Genomic DNA, 21,034 nt, shown 5'->3' on the forward strand with positions numbered 1-21,034 from the left:
TCAGGTGGTTTGTTCTTAAATAAACACAATTCTCTTGGATAAAACCAAACCAAACTATCCTCTGACACAGAGAACATCAGAAGTGAAGGATGGGAGGCGCTTTGAAGAGGTCCATGATTCTGCCTTCATCCTTACCCAGATAGAACTTTCTTCCTGATGAGGTCCTCTATTATCTTTGAAAGATCTTTTAGGGAGCAGATCCTCTTGGGAAAGATGGAATAACTTTGATTCACCTTCTGGACATCATCTCTTCTCATTTTTCAGGTTCAATTGCCGTATGTCTCACTACGCTCTTCGGGGTCAGATTATGGCATATTGTAATAGCCTGAGAGCCCTGCTGGAAGATTTCCCTACCATCAGGGACACCTTTTTCATGGTGGGGCAACCACGAGAAAAGAAAGGGTTGAGAGATTCCAAGGAGGGCCTCAAGGCTGACCCCAGGTGTGTAATTTCCTTTAGGATTTTTTACTCCCCCCTCCATATCCTTACCCCTCCCAGGGAAGAGGGAGGAGGCATGTTAAATTTACTATGGGAATAATCTTGCTTTCTTTATTGCATTTGACCTTGATCTTCTGGTTTAGAAGGGCAAAAGAAAGAGTTTAAGACTCTAAGAAGAACAGTATCTTCGTATTTGAGCTCAGAACAAGTTCTTTGTTTATGGGCTGTTTCACTGCTTTTTCAATCTATGCAGTTTTGTTTTCCCCTGGAGAGCTCAGAGATTTCCATCAGTCACACCTTTTTACATAAACTAGCATCTAAAATAAGCAAACAAATGAGTAAACTTGATCTTGAACTCTCCTGACTTCAAATATTTTACTCAATGGAGCAGAAGAAATAAGAAACACACATAACACTGATAATGCCAGCACTTTGGATAAATATGTTCTGTATTTCTCTGACAGAGAAAAAAAAACCACATGTAGAATGATATTAAATGATAAGAGCAGAGCTGCTTCCATACTTCCTTATCATACCTTGTTCAGTTTCCCAAATGATCTTAACCTGCTTAGAGTTCACTCACCCAGATGAAGGAGTTAGCATACCTGTGCAGTCAGCAACCACATTTCCTTAAAAAAAAAAAAAAAAAAAAAAAGGAAGGGGTGTTACACAGTTATGCTCCAAGGGGGAGCAAAAACATCCTGCAGGGTGAGCTTACTTTCCTCCTTACTCTTCCCCTTAAGGTATAGAACTTAGCGTCAAGTTAATAGTAATATTCAATAAATATGATCCTAGAACACAGACAGATGAACGAATTGAAAGAGCATTTGTATCAGACTACTCATTCACTCACTTATTCATTCATGCATTATCCAACCAGTATTTATTTAGTGCTTACTTTGTACCAGGCACTTTGCTATGTGCTGGACTTAGAAAAGTAAATAAGCCATTGACACTGGCAGTAAATTACAGAGCTTTCCCCCTCAGTTCAGTGGTGGGGAAAGCTCCCTACACAAAAAAGTAACTTCAAAGATTTTAAAGATAATCTGCTACAGTTATGTGAAATGTTCTGTGAGGACACAAAAGAGGGAGTGCTTAACTGTAGCCCAGGGCCTCAGGGAGAAATTCAAAGAGGAGGTGACAGATAAGTCAGAGCTCACCAAAAAAAAAAAAAAAAAAAAAAAAAAAAATGAGGATGACATAACAGGCTAGAGAAAGCTGGAGAATGAAAACACTCGAGTTTGTAAGCCCTTGACTGACTGACAGCTGGCTACCAAAATAGTGACCAGTCCTACCTTGATACTTTTATAGGTGCCCAGTTTGTGGACACCAGTGTTTATTTCATGAACTCAACCAGTGCATTCACTTGGGTAGACTTCAGGATTTACCCAATGGAAGAATGCATTTGAAGTAAGTTTAGGGCAAACAGACCTCAGTAAGACTGACCATTTTGCTTAAGAGTTTGACTGGACACTTGTTGCCCAATGAGGCTGAAGCATATCTTTCTCTTATATGAAACAACACAGGATAATCCTCTAAGACTTCTTAATTTCATTATCTCATCTACCCACTAGCCAAGTCAACCATTTATAAGCCCAATCTACATTTGGGATCAAATTTTTAAAATAGTTTCCAGAAGTCTAACCACATGTTCATTATATTCGTGTTTAGGATAAAATGTATTCAGGAAGTCTGTTTTTGTTTCTGATCTGTTCTGTTTTAAGCACTCAAATTAGGAGGTCAGGAAGTAGAAAGGAAAATTTTTTAAAAAATTTTCTAACTTGTAAGTCTTGCTCTATTCCTTTATTGGTTTTTGTAGATGACTGTGTGTTTTCTAAAGATTAAGGAAAACCATAATTTAAAGGGGATGAACCTAGAGCCCTAAATCATCTGGTCAGTTAGTATAATATAATTTTCATGGCAGGGCTCTGATTAATAAAAGTATGAGCAAAATGAGCACCACCACCCCCAGAGCCCAAGTCATAGAGTTAGGCAGTGAATTAGCAGTGACTGATGAAGATTCAGTATTTTTCGACTAAACCTGTCTCCTGCTTCCTAAACTCTCTAGATTTCAACATGTCCCTTTAATACACCACAGAGAATGGAGCAATAGAGAAAGGAACTTCTGTCTTATATGGAAGATTTTAGAAGTATTATAGAAGATTATTTTTAACTCCAAAGTCTATGATTCCATGCACTGAGTATTAATAAAAATGAACATCAGCCACAAGGAGGTACAGTGGAACAAGCCATGGCCTGGGAGTTAGATTATTTGGACTTTACCTGGCTCAGTTATAAGCTGCCCTCAGGACAATCACTTCTCTTCATTCTCTGAACCTTAACTCTTCATCTGATGAGTGAGGAAATTGAAGCAGCTCTCTAAAGTTAAACATGCTAAAATTTTTAGTGTTAGAGTATCTAGAGCTTGATTCTAAGGAATGGAATGGCCAAGGAAAGACTTCCTGGAAAGGGGTCATTTGAAAATATTCATGAAATGATAGATGGGAATCACCCCAGGACAAGTTTAACTAGAGATGAAGGGACAGAGTTGGGGAATTATGAGGGTCATGGAGGACAGAGGTTCTCACTTACTTATTCTTAAAATATGGAGTTGGGTTAGGTCAAAGATAAGAAGTTTTCTTTTAAATGTCCACTCTAACAATGAATGCCCTGCTGAGGATTCTGAGACATCCCAAGCTTATGAAAGTGCTGCAATTGATTGGCAATGTCTACTATGGCCAAGAACAGGGGAAAGGTGGCCTCCCTGCTTATGTTTGCCATCCCTTGACCAGAAGAGCCCCGTGAGTTCTGTAGGTTTAAGATTCCAAGATGCTACTTAATCTTTTAAAGGCTGCAATGTACTGTGTTTAGTTTTAACAGAGACCACCTTATCCTCAAACCAAAACCTCTATAGAAGAGGAGCCAATGGGAGTTCTCCTCCTAAGAAGGATGCCCCTTGAGGCCTCCTTGCTTTTCATAGTTCCAGAGGAGGCTAGAATCTGGAGACTGGGATGATACTTGGCCACACTCCAAGAGCAGTGGTGTCAGCTGATAGAGGGGTGCAGAAGGGAGAGAGAGGATACTAACATTAATCAAATTCTTACATTAATCAGAGCTGGCAGGATCCCATATGGTGTTTTATGCCCATTAGAAGAGGCTCTCCTTTGTCTGGGCAGGTGTAGCCCCATGCCACGGTGCAGAGCTTGGCAAGTAACACATAAGCTGGATCTTGGCCACTGCTGGCTGCCTCAGAGTGCAGCCTGAACAGCTGTACATGGCAACCTTGGTGCCAAGTGCTGTACAACAATGAATAGACATGGTCCTTGCCATTCAGGCAAAAGGAAATAGCTGATTACAGTACATTGTGACAAAGAATAAAATAAAAGTATAATAAAAGCACCCACCGGGAAATGTTCAGTATTATCTAAAAGATTGGGGAGATGGGGATGGGGAGCAAGGCAGGCTGCAGGGAAAAGGGGATGCTTAACCTAGGTCTTAAAGGATGGTTAGTATTTCAGGTAGACAAGGGAAAGAACTTTAGTTCAAGCTGTGAGAGCCCCATGTAGAGTGACACAGAGATGTAAGACAGCACGTGGGCTCTTTGAGTGGTTCCTACCCAGAGTCTGTGAGGATAAGCAAGGGGGAGTAGAATCTACAGAAGGATGGGCAAGATCCAGAAGTCTGGCATTTGTCCTTCAACAGCAGGGAAAGTGTAGTAAGATGATTGTCTCAGATCTCATTTAGGAAGCTGCTGAAACTGTAGAGAGAGGAGATGTTTAGGAGGCGAAATCAGTTGGCCAGGTGCTGGATTCAACGGGAAGCTAAAAGAAAAGGAGGAATCTAGGGTGTTATCCAGAGTCTCTGGCTTGAGTAAATGCGAAAGTGGCAGTGCAATTATTATTTAACTGGTAGTTTCCGTTTTAGAAGATGGAAAAAAGTTCTGGAGATGATGATGATGACAATTGCACAACAATGTGAATGCACTTAATGCCACTGAATTGGACATTTAAAAATGGTTACAATGATAATTTTCATGTTATGTATATTTTACCACAATTTCTTTAAGTGGGGAAAAATGGCAGTGCCATAAAGAGGAAGAAACGTAGAGAGGAAGATAATGAATCACAGCTCAGAAGCCTCAGTGGTGAATTTCTTCCAATAACCTTCCAACAGGTCTCAGACGCTTCCTATTCCACATGTTCGCTGCACTTTCACATACAGTTGACCCTTGAACAACATGGCTTTGAATGCACAGGTCCACTTAAACAGTAATTTTTTTATATAACTATAGTAAAATACTGTAAATATATTTTCTCTCCCTTATGATTTTCTTAATAACATTTTCTTTTCTCTAGTTAACTTTATTATCAGAATAGAGTATATAATATATATAACATAAAAATATGTGTTTATTGACTATTGATGTATAAGTAAGGCTTCTGGTCAACAATAGGCTATTCGCAGTTAAGTTTTTGAGCAGTCAAAATTATGCACAGATTTTCCACTTCAGGGTGGGTCAGCACCCCTTCACCCCTGTGTTGTTCAAGGGCCAACTGTGCTTCCATTGCACCGTGCTTCTCTCCTCAATCATGTTTGCATGTCTAGCTGCCTCATAAATGTAAGAATCTTGAGGGCAGTGGCCATCTTCATTTCATATCCCAGGTGTGTACCTCTGCCTTTGACCTTGATTGAAAGAGAGGATGGGGGCAGGGGGCAGGGCCCACAGGAAGTAGGGTAAGTTCTAGCCAATGGCTTTTAATTCAGTTATGAAATAACAGACCATATCATCATCTGCTGGCAGGAATTTGGTATGAGGCTGAAAGAAGTCTTGGAATTATTAGAAAAGGAAATGGGCATGAAAGCTGATCAAAGGAAAGAATAGGGCTGTCCCAGGGTGACACAGCTCAGGCTGGAAACCATTTACTTGTTGCTGCATCAATAGAATTAGCGGTGTGATTTCCTCCAGCTGTGCGCAGCAACATGCAACTAGAAGCAGAAAGCATAATAGCTGGAGGGATCCAGAGTTGGGGTTTTGCTGGGTAGGTGGGTCGTAAATACAAAGAAACAGAGACTGGAAGGTTCTGGTGAGAGAGTAGTTCCTATGCTTCACTGTGAGACCCAATCTAGGCAGGGAAGGGAGGAAGACCAGAATGGAACTGACGGATGGAAGGGGGAAGACCAGAGGGCTGGATGATGTCAAGGAGCATATTTTAGAGGGATAAGGAGGTTTACTGGGACTGAATGAGTGAGAAAACTGGAATAAAAGGTTGAGATGGGAAAGTGGGATGTTGAGTTTAAGTCTTTGGAGATAATGTGGTCCCAGGTAATGATAAGGTCTGGAATGTGGCCTCAGAGTGGATGGCTGAAGGGGAATGAAGGTGAAGGGGGATGCTGTGGAGCAGGTCAAGGAACTGACAGCCTAGGGAGTTGACGGGCCATCCACAAGGAGAGCGGAGGATAACACTTGGTAGAAGGTTCAGGGATATATGTGCTTCTCCAAGGCCAAGGACTGGTTCAACCACACTGCTGTTGCCAGCCCCTTGGTCTGCAACCTCATGTGCAACCTCATCAGCCACAGGCCTGATGACTTTTTATTGTTGATATTTGATGTTTCTTTGGGGGCACCTTTGGACATTGTGAATTGAACAATAGAGATAAGACTGGATTACACTTCCTTTGATCTGCTCCAGGACAAGGTAGTCTGACTTTGTGGTTGCTGAAATAAAGGAAATTCTCCAATCTAACACCATCCTTTGTTCCCAAGCTTCAAATGACCTGGTTAAAAAACCCTGAGACTTGAAAGGTAGCTTTCAGGCCAATGATTTACTTCATGTAAAGTTTTAATGATTTAAAAAGTCTCATGCTCAGAATGTTTGATATTCAAAACATTCAGCCCTCAGTTAAAATGAATTACGTTTTACTTAATAAGTGGAAAGGGTCATCTGAATCTCTCCCAGAGACCCAGAAACAATAACAAGAGTCAAAAAACATCCCTGTGAAGTCCAAAGTGCCCCTCCCCGGAAGATGAGACGGGACCCTCCCACCCAGAGTCCTTGCTATGGACAGTGGAAGTGGGAATGAAAACTGGGTACAGGTATGAGAGGATAGTGGGATGAGGAGGACCTGGAGAGAAAAGGAGAAGGGAGGCTCTAAAAATGACTCCCTGATTTCCGGATTTTAGGGACAGGGGTTTGTGGTTCTTTTGAGCACAGAGCAGCCACAGGATTGGAGTGGAAGAGAATAAGGAGTTCAGTTCTTGCCTTGTTCCATTGAGATGATCTGAAACACTGCCAGCCAAGAGGAAGCAGGTTGGGAGTCTGGAGCTGTGGAGGGGACCAGGCGTACACATGTGGATTCAGGTGTCACTGGCGAATAGATGGCCTTTGCAACCAGAAGAGTGAACACAACTGTCCAGGACTAGGGGCAGAGTGGGAAGAGCAGAGCTGAGGGCTGAGGTGGACCCCAGGTGCCCTGGGCAGGGGTTGATGTGAGGGTGAGGGCTCCATACCCACTGCACACCTCCTTCCACTGTCTGTCTCTCTGCCTGCAAGGCCTGCCTTGTCCAGCATACCTGAGACAGGCTTGAGGTGGCACTTGTCTCTAGCCCGTCCCTATAAGCCTCAGTTTTAGGATGTGCTCTCATTAGTGTGTCAGGTTCCCACTTGTTAACAAGTACCCCCACACACATCCTCTCCCCTTGAGGGTACTTACATGCCTCTCTACTGGGCCACAGGCATCCCTTGCCCTCCACCCACCCTTGGCCACTCTGCTAGATACCCTCACATTAGCATCCTAATAACAAGCTTTGATTTTTTTGTTTTGTTTTTTAAAGATTTTATTTATTTATTCATGAGACACACAGAGAGAGGCAGAGACACAGGCACAGGGAGAAGCAGACTCCATGCGGGGAGCCCGATGTGAGAGTCAATCCCGGGACCCAGGATCATGCCCTGGGACAAAGGCAGACGGCCAACCGCTGAGCCAACCAGGCATCCCTAATAACAAGCTTTGTATAGCACCTCACAATTTATAGAATACTTTTCATGTGCTTGGTGCTATTTTAAAAAGTTATTGCTTACACCAATCCTGTGAGTTAGGAAGCATTATCCTCATTTTATGTATGAAAGGACTCAGATGCATCCAAGGCCACACAGCTGTGGGGGATGGAAGTGGGTCTCAAAACGGGGTCCTCCGATGCCAGAATCCACACCCGTCAACTGCACATAGCGCCATTTTCACACCAGATGAGCACAATTAGACGTAAAGGCATCAAATCCGTTCAAGGAAAGCAGCCCCCTCACCCCACCCTCTGTTGCAGTGGGCCACCCCATTCCTGAGGTGATACAGAAGCCAGGTCAAGGTGCCACCTTCCCCAATGAGTGTGCTAGAAAGACCATGAGCTTCCATTGGTGTGAAGGTCAAAAACAGGAAAAACCCAACAAAATAATCTTTTCATGGTTTATCACTTGTGGTAAAACTACAAAGAAAAACCAACAGTGATGAGTGTGAAATTCAGATGGTGGTTTCTCCGAGGGCCACCAGGGAGGCACACGTCAGGCTTCAGAGGAGCTGGTGACATTGTGCCGCTCAGGCCAGGTGGTCGGTACCTGGGCTTGTGTGAATTCTTAAACCAGACATACATGGATTATGTGTCTGTCTGTAAACCTACACCAAAGAGACAGCTATGGTGCCCCCCTAAGAAATCATACTGTGTTCGGAGGAAGGGGAGGGCAGTGAGGAGAAGGAAGTTAAAAGAGGGCCAGAGTCTGGAGAACCTGGCAAAAAACATGGATAGGGGAGGAAGGAAAATAGAGGCTGGTGCCTAGAGCTTGGATTCTAGAACTGGACAGATCTGCCTGTATCAACTTCGTCTCTTAGGAGCTGGGCAGGCAAGATCTCATAGGGCCTCAATTTCCTCATCTGTGAAACGACAGAACAGGTCCGGTCTAAGGTCATAAGAAACAAGTGAGAAAATACGTAACCCCCAGGATGGTGCGAGCCGCCTGATTCTTACCACACCTTCCCTCCCTCCCTGCAAGCCCACTGCTTCCTCCAACCCGAGGCTGAGGCTAAAAGTGGCCTCACTGCTTTTCTCCAGGGCTATTTATAACCGGGGCCACCTGTGCCGGCCTGACAAGGAGGCCTGCTGGCCCAGGCTGGGACGCTGGGCCTGCTCGGTGTCACCACAGCCCAGCCCGTTGCTGTGGCTGCAGGGCGGTGGTTATAAATAGTTCACTTGGGGCGCCTCTTTCTTAAAGAGAAATGCTGTGCCTACCCACGGTCTCTTCTAATGCTGCAGGAGGTTTCAGCCCCGGCCACGGTGTCTGCTGTCTGCCGACGGGAAAGTCTTCCTCAATTTATGGTTCATTCCCCATCCTTCTGAAGTGCTGGTTATGTTCAAAACTCTGCCAGAAAAGGTTTGTATTTTTTTTATGTGTGCCAGAATGAAAACTGGCTGCGGTTTTAGGTCTCATGGTTGATAGTATCCATTTCAGAGAACGTCTCTTGTTTTCTTCCAGAGCTAAATAAGAACTGAAATCTTCACACAGCTCCCCGTACTTTTTGCCTGCTTTATAATCATTTCTCCTGGGCCTCGTTATTTCCCGAGTTCTGTTTCTCCCTAGTCACTAATGCACACTAATTCGAGCTCCCCACATTCCTTATTAATCCTCAATTTCCTCCCAAGCCCTTCCCGAGAACCCCACCCTGATGCCCTGAAGCTTAATGACAAGTTGAGATCACAATCCTAGTAATCAGCCTGTTTTTTCAGGGGTTGTTCTCTGTACCTAACTTGCTGGGAGAGGATAACATTGTTAACCATTAAAAAAAAAAAAAAAAAAAAAAGAGTAGACCTAGAAATACACAGAGCACTCAAATAAGTATTTTCTAAGTAAAGTGCAGTTTTGAAAAATAGCAATTCAGGAACATTCTGATTTTTCTTTGTTGGATGAAGATCTGTTTAACAACCTAGGTTTCTTACCCTTTTTTCCCCTGCCCCAGTTTTATTGAGATGTAACAAATAAATGTATATATTTGAAGTGTACAATATGATTTAACATATGTGTACATTATGAAATGATTACCCCAACTTAAATTGATTAACATATCTATCACCTCACATAGTCACCTTCTTTTGTGTGTGGTAAGAACACTTACCTACTCCCCTAGCAAATTCCAATTATCCAATACATTATCATTAACTGTAGGCACCATGCTGTGCATTAGAATCTATTCATCTGGTAACTGAAAATTTGCACCCTTTGACCAACATCTATCCATTTCCCGCCCCTTGGTAACTGTCTTTCTATGAGTTCGACGTTTTATTTGTTTTTTAGATTACACATGTGAGATTGTACGGTATGTGTCTTTCCCTATCTGGTTGTTTTACTTAGCATAATATTCTCCAGGTTCATCCATGTTATTGCAAATGGCAGGGTTTTCTTTTTTTAATGTCTGAATAATATTCCTCTGTGTGTGTGTGTGTGTGTGTGTGTGTATTTCACATTTTTTTCTCCATTTATCCACTGGACACTTCGACTGTTTCCGTAGCTCGGCTATTGTGAGTAATGAATAGACATAAGAGTGTAGATAATCTCTTTGGGATACTGATTTTGGATATGTACCCAGAAGTGGGAGGATCATATGGTAGTTCTACATGCAAAAGAATGACACTGGACTGCTATCTTTCACTTCTCACAAATATTAAATTGAAGTGAATTAGAGACTAAATGTAACACTGGAAACTGGAAAACTCTCAGAGGAAAATGGGAAAAGCTCCTTGACATTGGTCTGGATGATAATTTTTTGGATATAAAATGAAAAGCATAGGCAACAAAAGCAAAAATAAGTAAGTGGGGCCACATCAAACTAAAAAGCTTCTGCTCAACAAAGAAAACCATCAACAAAATGAAAAGGCAACTTACAGAATGGGAAAAATATTTGCAAACCACGTATCTGATAAGGGGGTAATACCTGAAATATGTAAGGAACGTCTATAACTCAACAACAACAATAAAATCTGATTTTAAAATGGGCAAAGGCATGTATAAACATTTCTCCAAAGAAGACAACCAGATGGCCAACAGGTACATGAAAAGATGCTCAACATTGCTGAGCCTCAGAGAGATGCAAATCAAAACCACAATGAGAGAGCACCCCATACCTGTTAGGATGGCTATTGTCAAAATGACAAGAGACAGCAATATTGGCACGGATGTGGAGAAAAGGGAATTCTTGTGCACTGTGGATGGGAATGTAAGTTGGGGCAGCCATTATGGAAAACAGCATGGAGTTTCCTCAAATAATTAAAAAAATTATTCTTTCATTGAAGAATTTTTAAGTGTTTTAAAATATATACGTAAAAATACTACCTTCTTTCAGTTAGATCATAATTTTCCACTTTTCCTTCACTTGAACATTAATATTTAAGATCGATGTTTGATTTTTTTAGTTGTGTGTTTGAACCACATTGATCAATATCTATGCTTTGCTTACAGGTATTCCCTCAGGGCAATGTTGTCTGAATATGGGTTCCTGCTAGGAGTTTATCTGTGACCCTTGTAATACATCAGTGGTCATACAAACACATTTTCCTGTGTTTATGGTCACCAATGGCCTTAAACAAAGAGAAACATATTGTTTTAAGCCCCTCACTCCTTGAGTCACCTTCTCCAAAGGCATGTAATCTGGTTGATGAATAGGTTTGTTGTTCTGTTTTTCAGATATTATCCTGTGATTATTATCCTATATTGTGAAAATGTTTGATATTTTTGTTTAAAGATACTATTCCTAATCGATGCTCATATCTTTTTATACATGTCTTAAAAACCTCTTAAAATTTCTTTGTGTTGATTTTACCCATAGGCAGCTTTTCAAGCCTTACAGCTAACTCTACAGCTGATGGCTCCTCTCCATGACATTGTGGCCTACCTTTTCAGTTTTGCTAAACTTGGAAATTGTGCAACATGTTTTGAATTTCCTCTAAGTGCTCACCTCCTGAAAGGTGACTGGGGAGGAATTGAAGGCATTGGTAAGTGTTTAGAGGTGACTCAGATCACCTTCAATATTCACTTCAAATTCTGTGAAGCTCTTTTCTTCCCCCAACTTCACTGAAGTATAATTGGCAAATAAAATTGTAAGCTATTTAAAGTGTAAAATGTCATGAAATGACATACACATACATTGTGAAAAGATTTCCCTCCCCTCCATTTAGTTAATTAATATGAAGATCTTAAAACTCAGAAAGATAGAACTAAAATATTTTTTCATAAATGACAGTGAGAAGAAGGGCAGAGGGAAAAAACCTCATGATATACTGTCTCTAAATAATTAACTCCATAGTTACAGGTTAGAACACAAAGTAAAGCAAGCTAGGAGTGGGCAAGCCTAAAAAAAGTAAAGCTTTTTTTACCCCGTATCTACCAATTGGTTACTGGAAGCTGGACACTTTACTCTCTGGGTATCTCTCCATCTATAAAATGGAGGTGATAATACCTGTTTCATGGAGATGCTCTGTGGGTTAAAATGTCTCTAAAATTTCTATAAGAATGTGCATGCCCCTACTACACACTCATTTTCTTTCATTCCCTTTTTGGCCTATGTGAGCTAATATGGCAAGGTCAGAGCCAAGCATTTATTGTCAAGAATTTTTGCAGACAGTCCTCCATTAGCTAAGAGTAGCCTGATGGTCCTAAAGTAAGAATGACTGAAGCTTTAGTTTTATCTACCAAGTGTTAAACCATAAACCGTAACAAAGCACTAAATTCTAAGGTAAACACACAAGGTAAAGACTGAAATGCTTAGTAAGCTGAGTTGGTCAAAAGTAGGGAAACTAATCTCATTATTTTAATAATTTGACTTGCAGCCAAATGATATCATTAGTCATTTAATTATTCATTAATCACAATATATTATAACAGAGTAGCCAAAGATTTTAAAGGATGAGAAGAGCCGATGGAATGACATAATAATATGCCTATTTAAACCTAGCAGTCCTCAAACAGGTTCCCCTCTGGCCAGTGCATAAAGATGTCTGTGGGAGACCCGCACTTGTTTGCTGGTAGATTTTCAGGGTGCTACTGAGCACTGAAGAAATCTGTAAATGTTCAGATGGGAGACCTCGGGAAGGGAATGAGTGGCAGTCCTGGAGGAAGATGGTTCTCTGTCTCTGAGGAGGAGCATCCTGAAGAAGGGCTGGATTGGTGCGGACTTAGCAGAAAATGCAGAATTGGCGCAGACTACCGAGATCTCAAAACTACTAGCACGTCCTCAGTGTAAGAATCAAGAGAGTAGAAAAGTTCCAAAGCACACTTAGAGCCTTTTCCCTGTCCCTGAGACCAGGAGACAAGTGTCACATGGAGATGAGATAGAAGCCAAGATAGAGTCAAAGGCAACTTTCCAAAGGAAGATCCCACATAGGAGCTCCTACGGCAGCTGGGAGGACAGCATGCAGGGACGGTGATCTGGGGATACTTGCCCTCACTTGAATCAATGAGAGAACTAGGAGGGATGGTCTGGGTAAGACAGGAAAGGACACCGCAAAGGTGATGGGCCACATGGCACATGGCGAGTCCAGAGAAGGGTGAATCACCTACCAGTGCGACACTGAGGAACAGTAGCAAGTGAGGATGAATTGTCGAGGACAATGATTTCCTTCCAGATGAAGGGAATCGGTTTCTTACTATTTCTAGACCTCTGAACCAGAAACCCTTGAAGTATGTGGGGCCCGGGCTTTCCAAGGTGTGCAATTAGAAACATGCACTTGTCCTGTTGCCAGTGAAAACATTTGTGCTCCAGGGAGAATGTGCAAAGTTCTGCATACTCTGCTGAAAATAGATAAAGAGCAAACTGAACTTAAAAAAAAAAAAAAATTCCCACTCTACGATAATCATCTCTTAAAAAAAACAAAACAAAACAAAAAAAAAACAGCCTTGGTTCCTCAGTTGCTGGCCCGCTTCCCAGAAGGAGGCAAGAAGTAAGGTGAGCAGAGAAGATGGTCTCTTCCTATCCTCGCCCAGCTCCTCTCAGCTCTTGCCAAGCTGTTTGGAGTTTGACAAAATGACTTTTGTGGGCTTATATGCTTTAAAATATTCTTTAAGAGGACACTCCAGATTTCAGCGTTGGTCCTCCCACTTGACCGAGGAAGCAGCTCTTCGACATTGAGCACAAGCTCTATGGACCCTGCCAAATCCTCTCCTTCCTTGAAAGCCAGCAACTCCCTTTGGATCAGCAGAGGATGTAATCAGCCCGTGGGAGTTTACACTGTGATTTCCTGGTAAAGGTTTAGGAGGCCAATTAAAGCCCAGATACTATCCACTAAACTTAGGGTTTCAGGAACTCTTGAGACAAACTAGGCACAAAATGTACTGGCTTGTGAGTATTCACGTGGAGACAGGGCCATTGTGATTCCTCTCTCTCCCTCTCTCTTTCTCATTTCCCAAATGGGACACTCCTGGGGAAAGGCTCATGTTTCCCGACGTTTCCTGGCTGAGGGTCTACTTCCAACCCCACCACCACCACTGCCTTCCCTGCCCTCCCTGCCACCTTCCCTCCCACCCAGCAGCAGCCTGATGCCACTAAGAAAGGGAAACCTAAATAAGGATCCTAAAATCCATAAACAACAAAGAAAGGCGGGTCCTCACCTCCACATCTGTGTTTTGGTGATAATGTTTCTGCTACCTATCAGCACAGAACAATTTTGCTGGGAAGTGACGTAGTGTAAAGGGGCACACACAGCATGCACATAAACGATAATGGAAGTAATGAAAAGAGAAAAATTATCTGCAACCAGCCACTGTAACAAGAGAGATATTCTTATTTGTTTTCACTGCCTTCTAGCCCTTGTCCAAACACACTTTACATTTAACAGAGCTTTCATCACAGGGTGTGGGCAACTTTATTTTCTTTTTTCATCGTCATTGCGGAGGATTCTAAACGTTCCCCAACTGGTTGCTGCTTAGCCTGACAAAATGTATCGCTTGCAGACCATCATGCTAGGCCTTGAACAAACAAGGCTCACTGACAACCCCTCCTCCCACCCACCCCTAAAATTCTTGTAGAATTCACCCTAACATGACTCCTCTTCTGGTGGAAGTTTCTTTTCAGTATAATATGACCATCAGATTTATAGAGAAGTCATAAAAATTTTGATGATTGGATCCAATTTTTCAGGGGCTGGACAAGTACCTAAAAAACATTTTTTACTTGTATGTAAAGTGTCAGATGGATATGAAATCTGGACTGCTCATCTTTTCCTAAAGCCAAAAGTATATATTACAATTATAAGCATCTCTTCTCAGTCCTGATTCTGCCCTAGTCAGGCTTTCATGGACAGCTTCCCCATTCCCTCAATTCCTCTGCCTTCCATGCATGTGGGAAGATATCCAAAACCAGGTCAGAGAGGGGAGGAGGCTGCTCAAGTCTGGACAAGCTATTGAGAGAGAAACTCTGGAAGTGCCTCATAGCTATCCCATTTCTCTTCTGCCTTGGGCTACATATCAGGCCCAGTGATCAGTTTCCACAATCCTCTTCCCATAGCAGGGATGTAGAAAGCTATCACTGTCCTCAGTGGGAGTTGAGGAACATTTCAGATCAGCTGACATTCTATTTAGCCCTGGAAGGGTGGCCTCCCACCCCACTTCCCTACCAGTGCTCCCTAAGGACTCATCATTTTCTTGCTATGCTCTCCCATTCTGACTAGCTCCCCTCCTGGGCCAATAATGGAGATACTACAGCCATCTAGATGCAGGCCAGTTTCCTCAACTTGGCATTGAGTGCTGCAAAATGTCCCCAGTTTAAATTTCCATTCAAAACACATATAAGAAAACAACAACAACAACAACAACAACCACATATAAGTCTGTTATATCTGGCCCACTTTTGCAGTAAGGGTCCAAAAAATAAGTCTGTTTAGGATATCTCATACCTACTCCTAAAATGATGAGAATCTCCTAGAAGACGGTGTGTGTATGTGTGCACGTGTGTGCACACACACAGGAGTGCATATTTCTTGCTTGCCTTGGATAGTCTTGAGTCTTCTTTAATCCATGAGCCAATGACAGAGAGGTTGATTTGTATGGCACGACTATGAGGAATGAATGCTGGTTTGTCATCTATAATAACTTTAAGCCCCTAACAGATCTACTGAGACCTATATTTTCCCATTCGTTTGATTCTTTTTTTCAATCTAGAGGCTGTAGCCTTGTAAAATTTAAAACTTTCATTCAACAGTATGTTCTTATTCTGCTGAAAAGCAAAGCAAATTTTTATCTTATTGAGGAAGGAAGGAAGGAAAGATAAATCAGTCCTTGGCCACTAGAACGTAAGACTTTGCTGATCTTGCAAAACATGTAATTAGTATACTCACAAACAAAAAGAAATACATTTAGGTAATAAGTTAGCTGCAGGGGTGAAATGATGGCTCATTAGGTCACACTATCTGACTAAAATGTCATCTATCTTCCAGGATCTGAGCTTCAAGAGCTACAGAAAATGATTGACAGCCTCCAGAGCCCCCAAGACCCTACCGAGGTGTCCCAGGCACTCCTCCTTCGTAGGGAGGTTATATTTTTGCAGTTTGACGCTGCAGTGAGGCACCTTATCCGGTAAGGGCTGGAGAATGAATCCTTCCAGTTAATTGTATGGGGCAGGTGCCTCTGAATGACCATCGTGGAAGGTCACTCTTGGCAGGATTAAATAACAAGTTTAAAATAGTCAGGGGCACAACCGGATCCAGAACACTGCGGCTACCAAATGTATCCTGCTGCACAGGCAGTCCATGTAGAATGTGTTTGTTTTGGATTATCATATTCTTGATTTTATTAAATGGGATTTAAATAGGTTAGTTGGCACAACAATTGCTGTTTTCAATGTTCAGGTTGTTTAATTGGGAATAATATTTTTTATAAATCTGAAGATGATTCCAAGAGTTTTATTTTTTTTTCCAGCCCTTAATTAGAAGAATTTTCACTGCACTTCACAATTTCACTGTGAAGCCAGTGGAATTGGCTGAGTTAAATTTATAAATTCAGATAAATAAATTGTGGGTATTAACTACTCTGCATACCAAAAAAGAAGGTCTATTTAGTTAATTAATCATGACTGATGAGAAAATTAGTTTGGATTGAGAGTCACCCTGTTTCTAGGATGAATAATAAGTTTTGTATGGAAAGGGAAGAGGTTAGGCCTGAGGGTCTCTGCTTGTTCTTAAATTGTCAAAATCAATTAACTTGCTTTGACTAATTCCCAGGGCAACTATTTAGCCAATGAGGAGGACCTCAGGAGGCTGTGCGCTTACCTGTGGATTGTAATTGCATTCCACCATTAGCATGGGCATCTATAGAGAATGGAAACTGAACTATATTTTCTCTTTCTATTCCAGATTTTCTTTACTCTGAGCATCAGGGATCTCTGGATTCAAATCAATTCAGCAGAACAATAAAATTAGACTAATTCATTTTCTTTTTATTGACAAACAGCTTTCTGAGCTATAGATTAGTCAAGTGGGTAGGATATAAAGACTCTAATTGTCAGGAGGACCATTCATTAGCCCTCTGATTCTGAAACTCCAAGTCAGAATTTGTAAAGAATTTACATAGGATGAAGAAATAGAACTGTACCCCAGAAGTTGTCTTTGGATTCCGGGTATGCAGGATTCTCCCAGGGGGAACTAGTCTGCTTCCCCTAGGAATTGCTTTGAGGGGCTTTCTTTGTCCTGGTACAGTCTGCAGGAATGGAGGCACTGTGTCCTATGTCTGGTTTCAGTATATTCAGTATATCTTTCAAAAGACTTTAGAGGGAACCGCTCGGGACAGTATATCTCCATGAGTCCCTTATTCATCACATGTCCTCTAGCCTTTTTCCTCTGGGGCTCTTCAGAGTGTGTATGTATTTGGAATCACACAGTTAGTAAGTGGCAGACTAAAACTAGAACCTAGGTGCATTTGACTCCCAAGCCTGAGAACTAGGATGGATGCCAGACAGCAGTATGGAGAGAAAAATAGACTCTGGAGAGAAGGCAGGAAAGAGAAGTGAAAAGATAAATGTCATCCCCCTTGATGATTTTAGTGCTAAACCTGCAAATAAGGAAAAGTCCTTAGATAATCAAGAGAAAGGAAGTAGGGGGGAGTTCCCTCATCCTTCCCCAAAGTTCACCATCTCTGAGCAAATATGACTGTTTACTCCAGGGAACTTTTTTTGCTTATGTTAACTGAAGGCTTCTCCAGAATTTGAAAAGGATGAACTGAACTTTTACCTGGAATGAGAGCAGCATGCTTCTATATAGAAAGAGGTTCCCTTTTTTATGAGGAAGAATATAGCTCCAGGACATCAAGATAGTGGCCCTGTAATCATTTAATATCTGGCTCCCACTATATGAGCCATAGATCGCTCTGGTTGCAGGATAGATGCATGTTTCTGGCTCTTCTTCTTCCTTTTCTTCTTCTTCTTTTTAAGATTTTTATTTATTTATTTGACGGAGAGAGAGAGCACAAGCAGGGGCAACAGGAGAAGGAGAAGCGGGCTGCTCAGCCCAATATGAGGCTCCATCCCAGGACCCTGAGATCATGATCTGAGCTGAAGGCAGGCACTTAACCTACTGAGCCACCCAGGCACCCTAGATGCAGTTTCTAAGCATGACAGTTTCACTCTGTCCGTCAACCTGACCTCCACCAAGCTTCTGGTGGAAATTGGTATTGGCCTCCAAGACCATTGGAACCACATTGCCCAGGGCCTGTCACCTCTAGGCATGTCCACCAACCTGCAGGAGTTCTTCACTAGCTGGTACAAGAAATGCCTGAGAAGTGAGCTTATCTTTAATTTCAGGTGAAGTAATCATTGTGTTGAAAGTAAATGGGTTGTACAGTGGTTCTAATCAATCTTACCTGTTTGGCAAACATCTGTCATAGACCCCTGCCTGATTTTTTTTTTTTTTTATGGCTTGTGGGCTAAGGATGGCTTTTATATCTTTAATTGGTTGGGGAAAATTTTTCAAAAGAAGAGTAGCATTCTGGGACACCTGAAAGTTCTAAGGAATTCAAATTTTAGTGTCCATAAATGAAGGTTTTTAGAACATAGTCATGCCCATTTGTTATAGATTAGATTATCTTGGACTGCTTTCACACAGAGTTGAGTGGCTGCAACAAAGACCATAAGATCCACAAAGCTGAAACTATTTACTATCTGACCCTTTAAGAAAAAGTTTGCCACCCCCAGATTTAACGGCTTGAATTCCTTTGTAATTCAGGAGTGGAGGGAGGCAAAACAAAACAAAAAGTCCCTTTTAAAGGAGCTCTATGGAGCAGCCCTGGTGGCTTAGCGGTTTAGCGCCACCCTCAGCGCAGGGCCTGATCCTGGAGACCTGGGATCAAGTCCCATGTTGGGCTCCCAGCGTGGAGCCTGCTTCTCCCTCTGCCTGTGTCTCTTGTGTTTCTCATGAATAAATAAGTGAAATCTTTTTTAAAAAATAAAAAAATAAAGGACCTCTGTAGAACAGTATAAAACATATTGCATGAGAAATGCCACTAGTCTGAATGTATTCCTGATGTTCGTTTGGAATGATTAGAGCAAAAAGGAGAAGCTTGAGGAGATACCCTGAAGGTACCGGTGATGTTTGCAACAAGCCCAAACCAGAGTACAGAAAGGGATCTCTAAAGAAAGCCTCGCCAACTTCTCAGTCCTTAAATTTTCGTTGGTTCTCCCTTCATTTTTAAATTTATTTTTATGCTCGTCCAGCTTAAGTGTCTCCAAACACAGAGATATTAAAGTGTGCTGCAGGGTTATCTGGGGATTTCTGAGAGATACAGAGAAGACCTCCTGTGAGCTTGGGCCTGGCTTATGACCACAGTCCTGGTCTCCAGTGTCTAAGAAGTGAAGAGCCACAACTTTTGCCTGGCTACGTTCAGGGCTACGTTGCAGGTGTTTTTGTTCTTGTTTTGTTTTGTCGTTTTCTTTTTTATATCCTTGCATCCAGGAAAAACTTAGCATGTGCCCTATGAATTCCCTGCTCCCTGTGATTTGAAGCAGCTTGCCTGGGATCATACTATGGGTAGCTCTGTCGCGCACAAGATGAGTGGTGTTTTAGGAAACCCTTGACTGTCCATTGACAGTAAGGCAGCTGGAGGGTGGCAGAGCAGTTTAGAGAATTCCACGCGTCTATTCTGGCATTTTAGTAGGCTGCTCAGACCTGACTTTATTAGGAGCTGGCGGTTGGCAGGTGCACCCTGACACAAGCAACAAGCCAGACTTTCATTTCCGTGAGTTTCCCTGATTCTTGAATGCTGCCAACAAGCTGTGCTGATGAGACCTACCCTCGCAGAAGACACAGGACACAGTTTACCAAACAAGGGTCCAAGCGAGTTGCGACAGAAACCCATGACCTGATTTCGTATTTCAAAAGGCATGATGAAAAAGACACATTTGCCCAAAACCTTAGTATGTAAACAAAATGTCGTTTCTTTCTTTCTTTTTTTTTTTTTTTAACTGGAATTCTAAGAACTGAGATAAAGGAGAGAAGAAATTTACTTCTATTGACCTCCCACCATGTGCCAACTCTGTGGGACAGAAACCATTTTCTCCATTTTTTATAGAGGAGCAAATAAAAATTCAGAAAAGTTGCATAACTTGCTCAGGGTCACACAGCTTGTTGCAGCAGAACTTTCATCCTGTTTGTCAGACTCCAGAGCTCTGTTTCTTCCTTTATATCATGTTTCTTCATCTCTTCCTGCAGCACCGAGCTTGGGCTGGAGGCTGATGTGGTGTCCAGTTAAAGTCAGGAGAATACTTCATGGATGTTTGGTAGAAAAAAAATCTTCCAAAATATGGGGTCTATGGAGAGGGAGGAATAAAGAGGATCTGGTGCTAAAAATATTGGGTGTTATCTTGAGGCCCCTTTTTCCACATAGCATTAGAAACAGTTCTATTGCTAGGAGGGGGACGAGTCCTGCAAAGGACAGTGATCTAGATGAGGAATTGACTAAAGTGGGGAAAAGAAGAACCAATGATTTGGTCGGTAGTGGTGCCCGTAGTTCGAGTCTGGTCTCTCTAGAGAGTATATCATATTTTCTGATTCTGTAGCTTAGACTAGCTGCCACATTTACATCTGAATGTATTATATTTCTGAATAGTCTCCAAGCATCCATAAGTTAATAGACATAGGATGCACACGAAGCTATATCTGGGGCTCTAAAACTCTGCCAGGAATTGTGTGTGTCTGGTGTCTGTGGCACTTTAGTTACAAAGTTCCATACAAACTTGCCAGGATGGAGAGCACGTCAGTGTTCTGTGTTCTTTTATGTGATTGTCAGTCAGGTATAGCCACAAGAAGAGGACAAAAAAGACTCAGGAAAAACAAAGTTTATTATATTCACAGGTCCTAGAAACAGGATGTATGGCATGACTCACGGAGCCACATGGGAAAGCATCTGTGTGGGTCAGGAACAAGGAGAGTGCTGAGGCCAGAGCCTGCAAAGGCAAGGGAGGGCAGGGTGAACAGTGTAAGATCTGCTGGGTTGAATAATTCCGGTTGGCTTTGGGCTGTAGAGGTAGTCTCTAGCTGTCTGTTGACTAGTCCTGGGATGAATAAAACAGAGGAATTGCCTCC

At 42.1% G+C, this 21,034-nt stretch overlaps 1 protein-coding gene across 2 annotated transcripts in view; it reads left to right on the forward strand.

Moving 5' to 3' along the window:
* Window positions 1-21,034, forward strand: part of LOC112658433 (coiled-coil domain-containing protein 162-like) — a 136,151-nt gene that overhangs the window by 65,219 nt on the left and 49,898 nt on the right. For both annotated transcript variants that reach the window (XM_035697563.2, XM_049092450.1), the window contains 4 exons: window positions 265-441; window positions 8,738-8,855; window positions 11,302-11,467; window positions 15,902-16,040. In XM_035697563.2, the coding sequence (XP_035553456.1) occupies window positions 265-441; window positions 8,738-8,855; window positions 11,302-11,467; window positions 15,902-16,040 (600 nt within the window). The remainder of the gene's footprint in view (window positions 1-264; window positions 442-8,737; window positions 8,856-11,301; window positions 11,468-15,901; window positions 16,041-21,034) is intronic.

The sequence above is a fragment of the Canis lupus genome, chromosome 12 (genome assembly GCF_003254725.2).
Source record: "Canis lupus dingo isolate Sandy chromosome 12, ASM325472v2, whole genome shotgun sequence".
In the NCBI taxonomy this organism is placed as follows: Eukaryota; Metazoa; Chordata; class Mammalia; order Carnivora; family Canidae; genus Canis; species Canis lupus.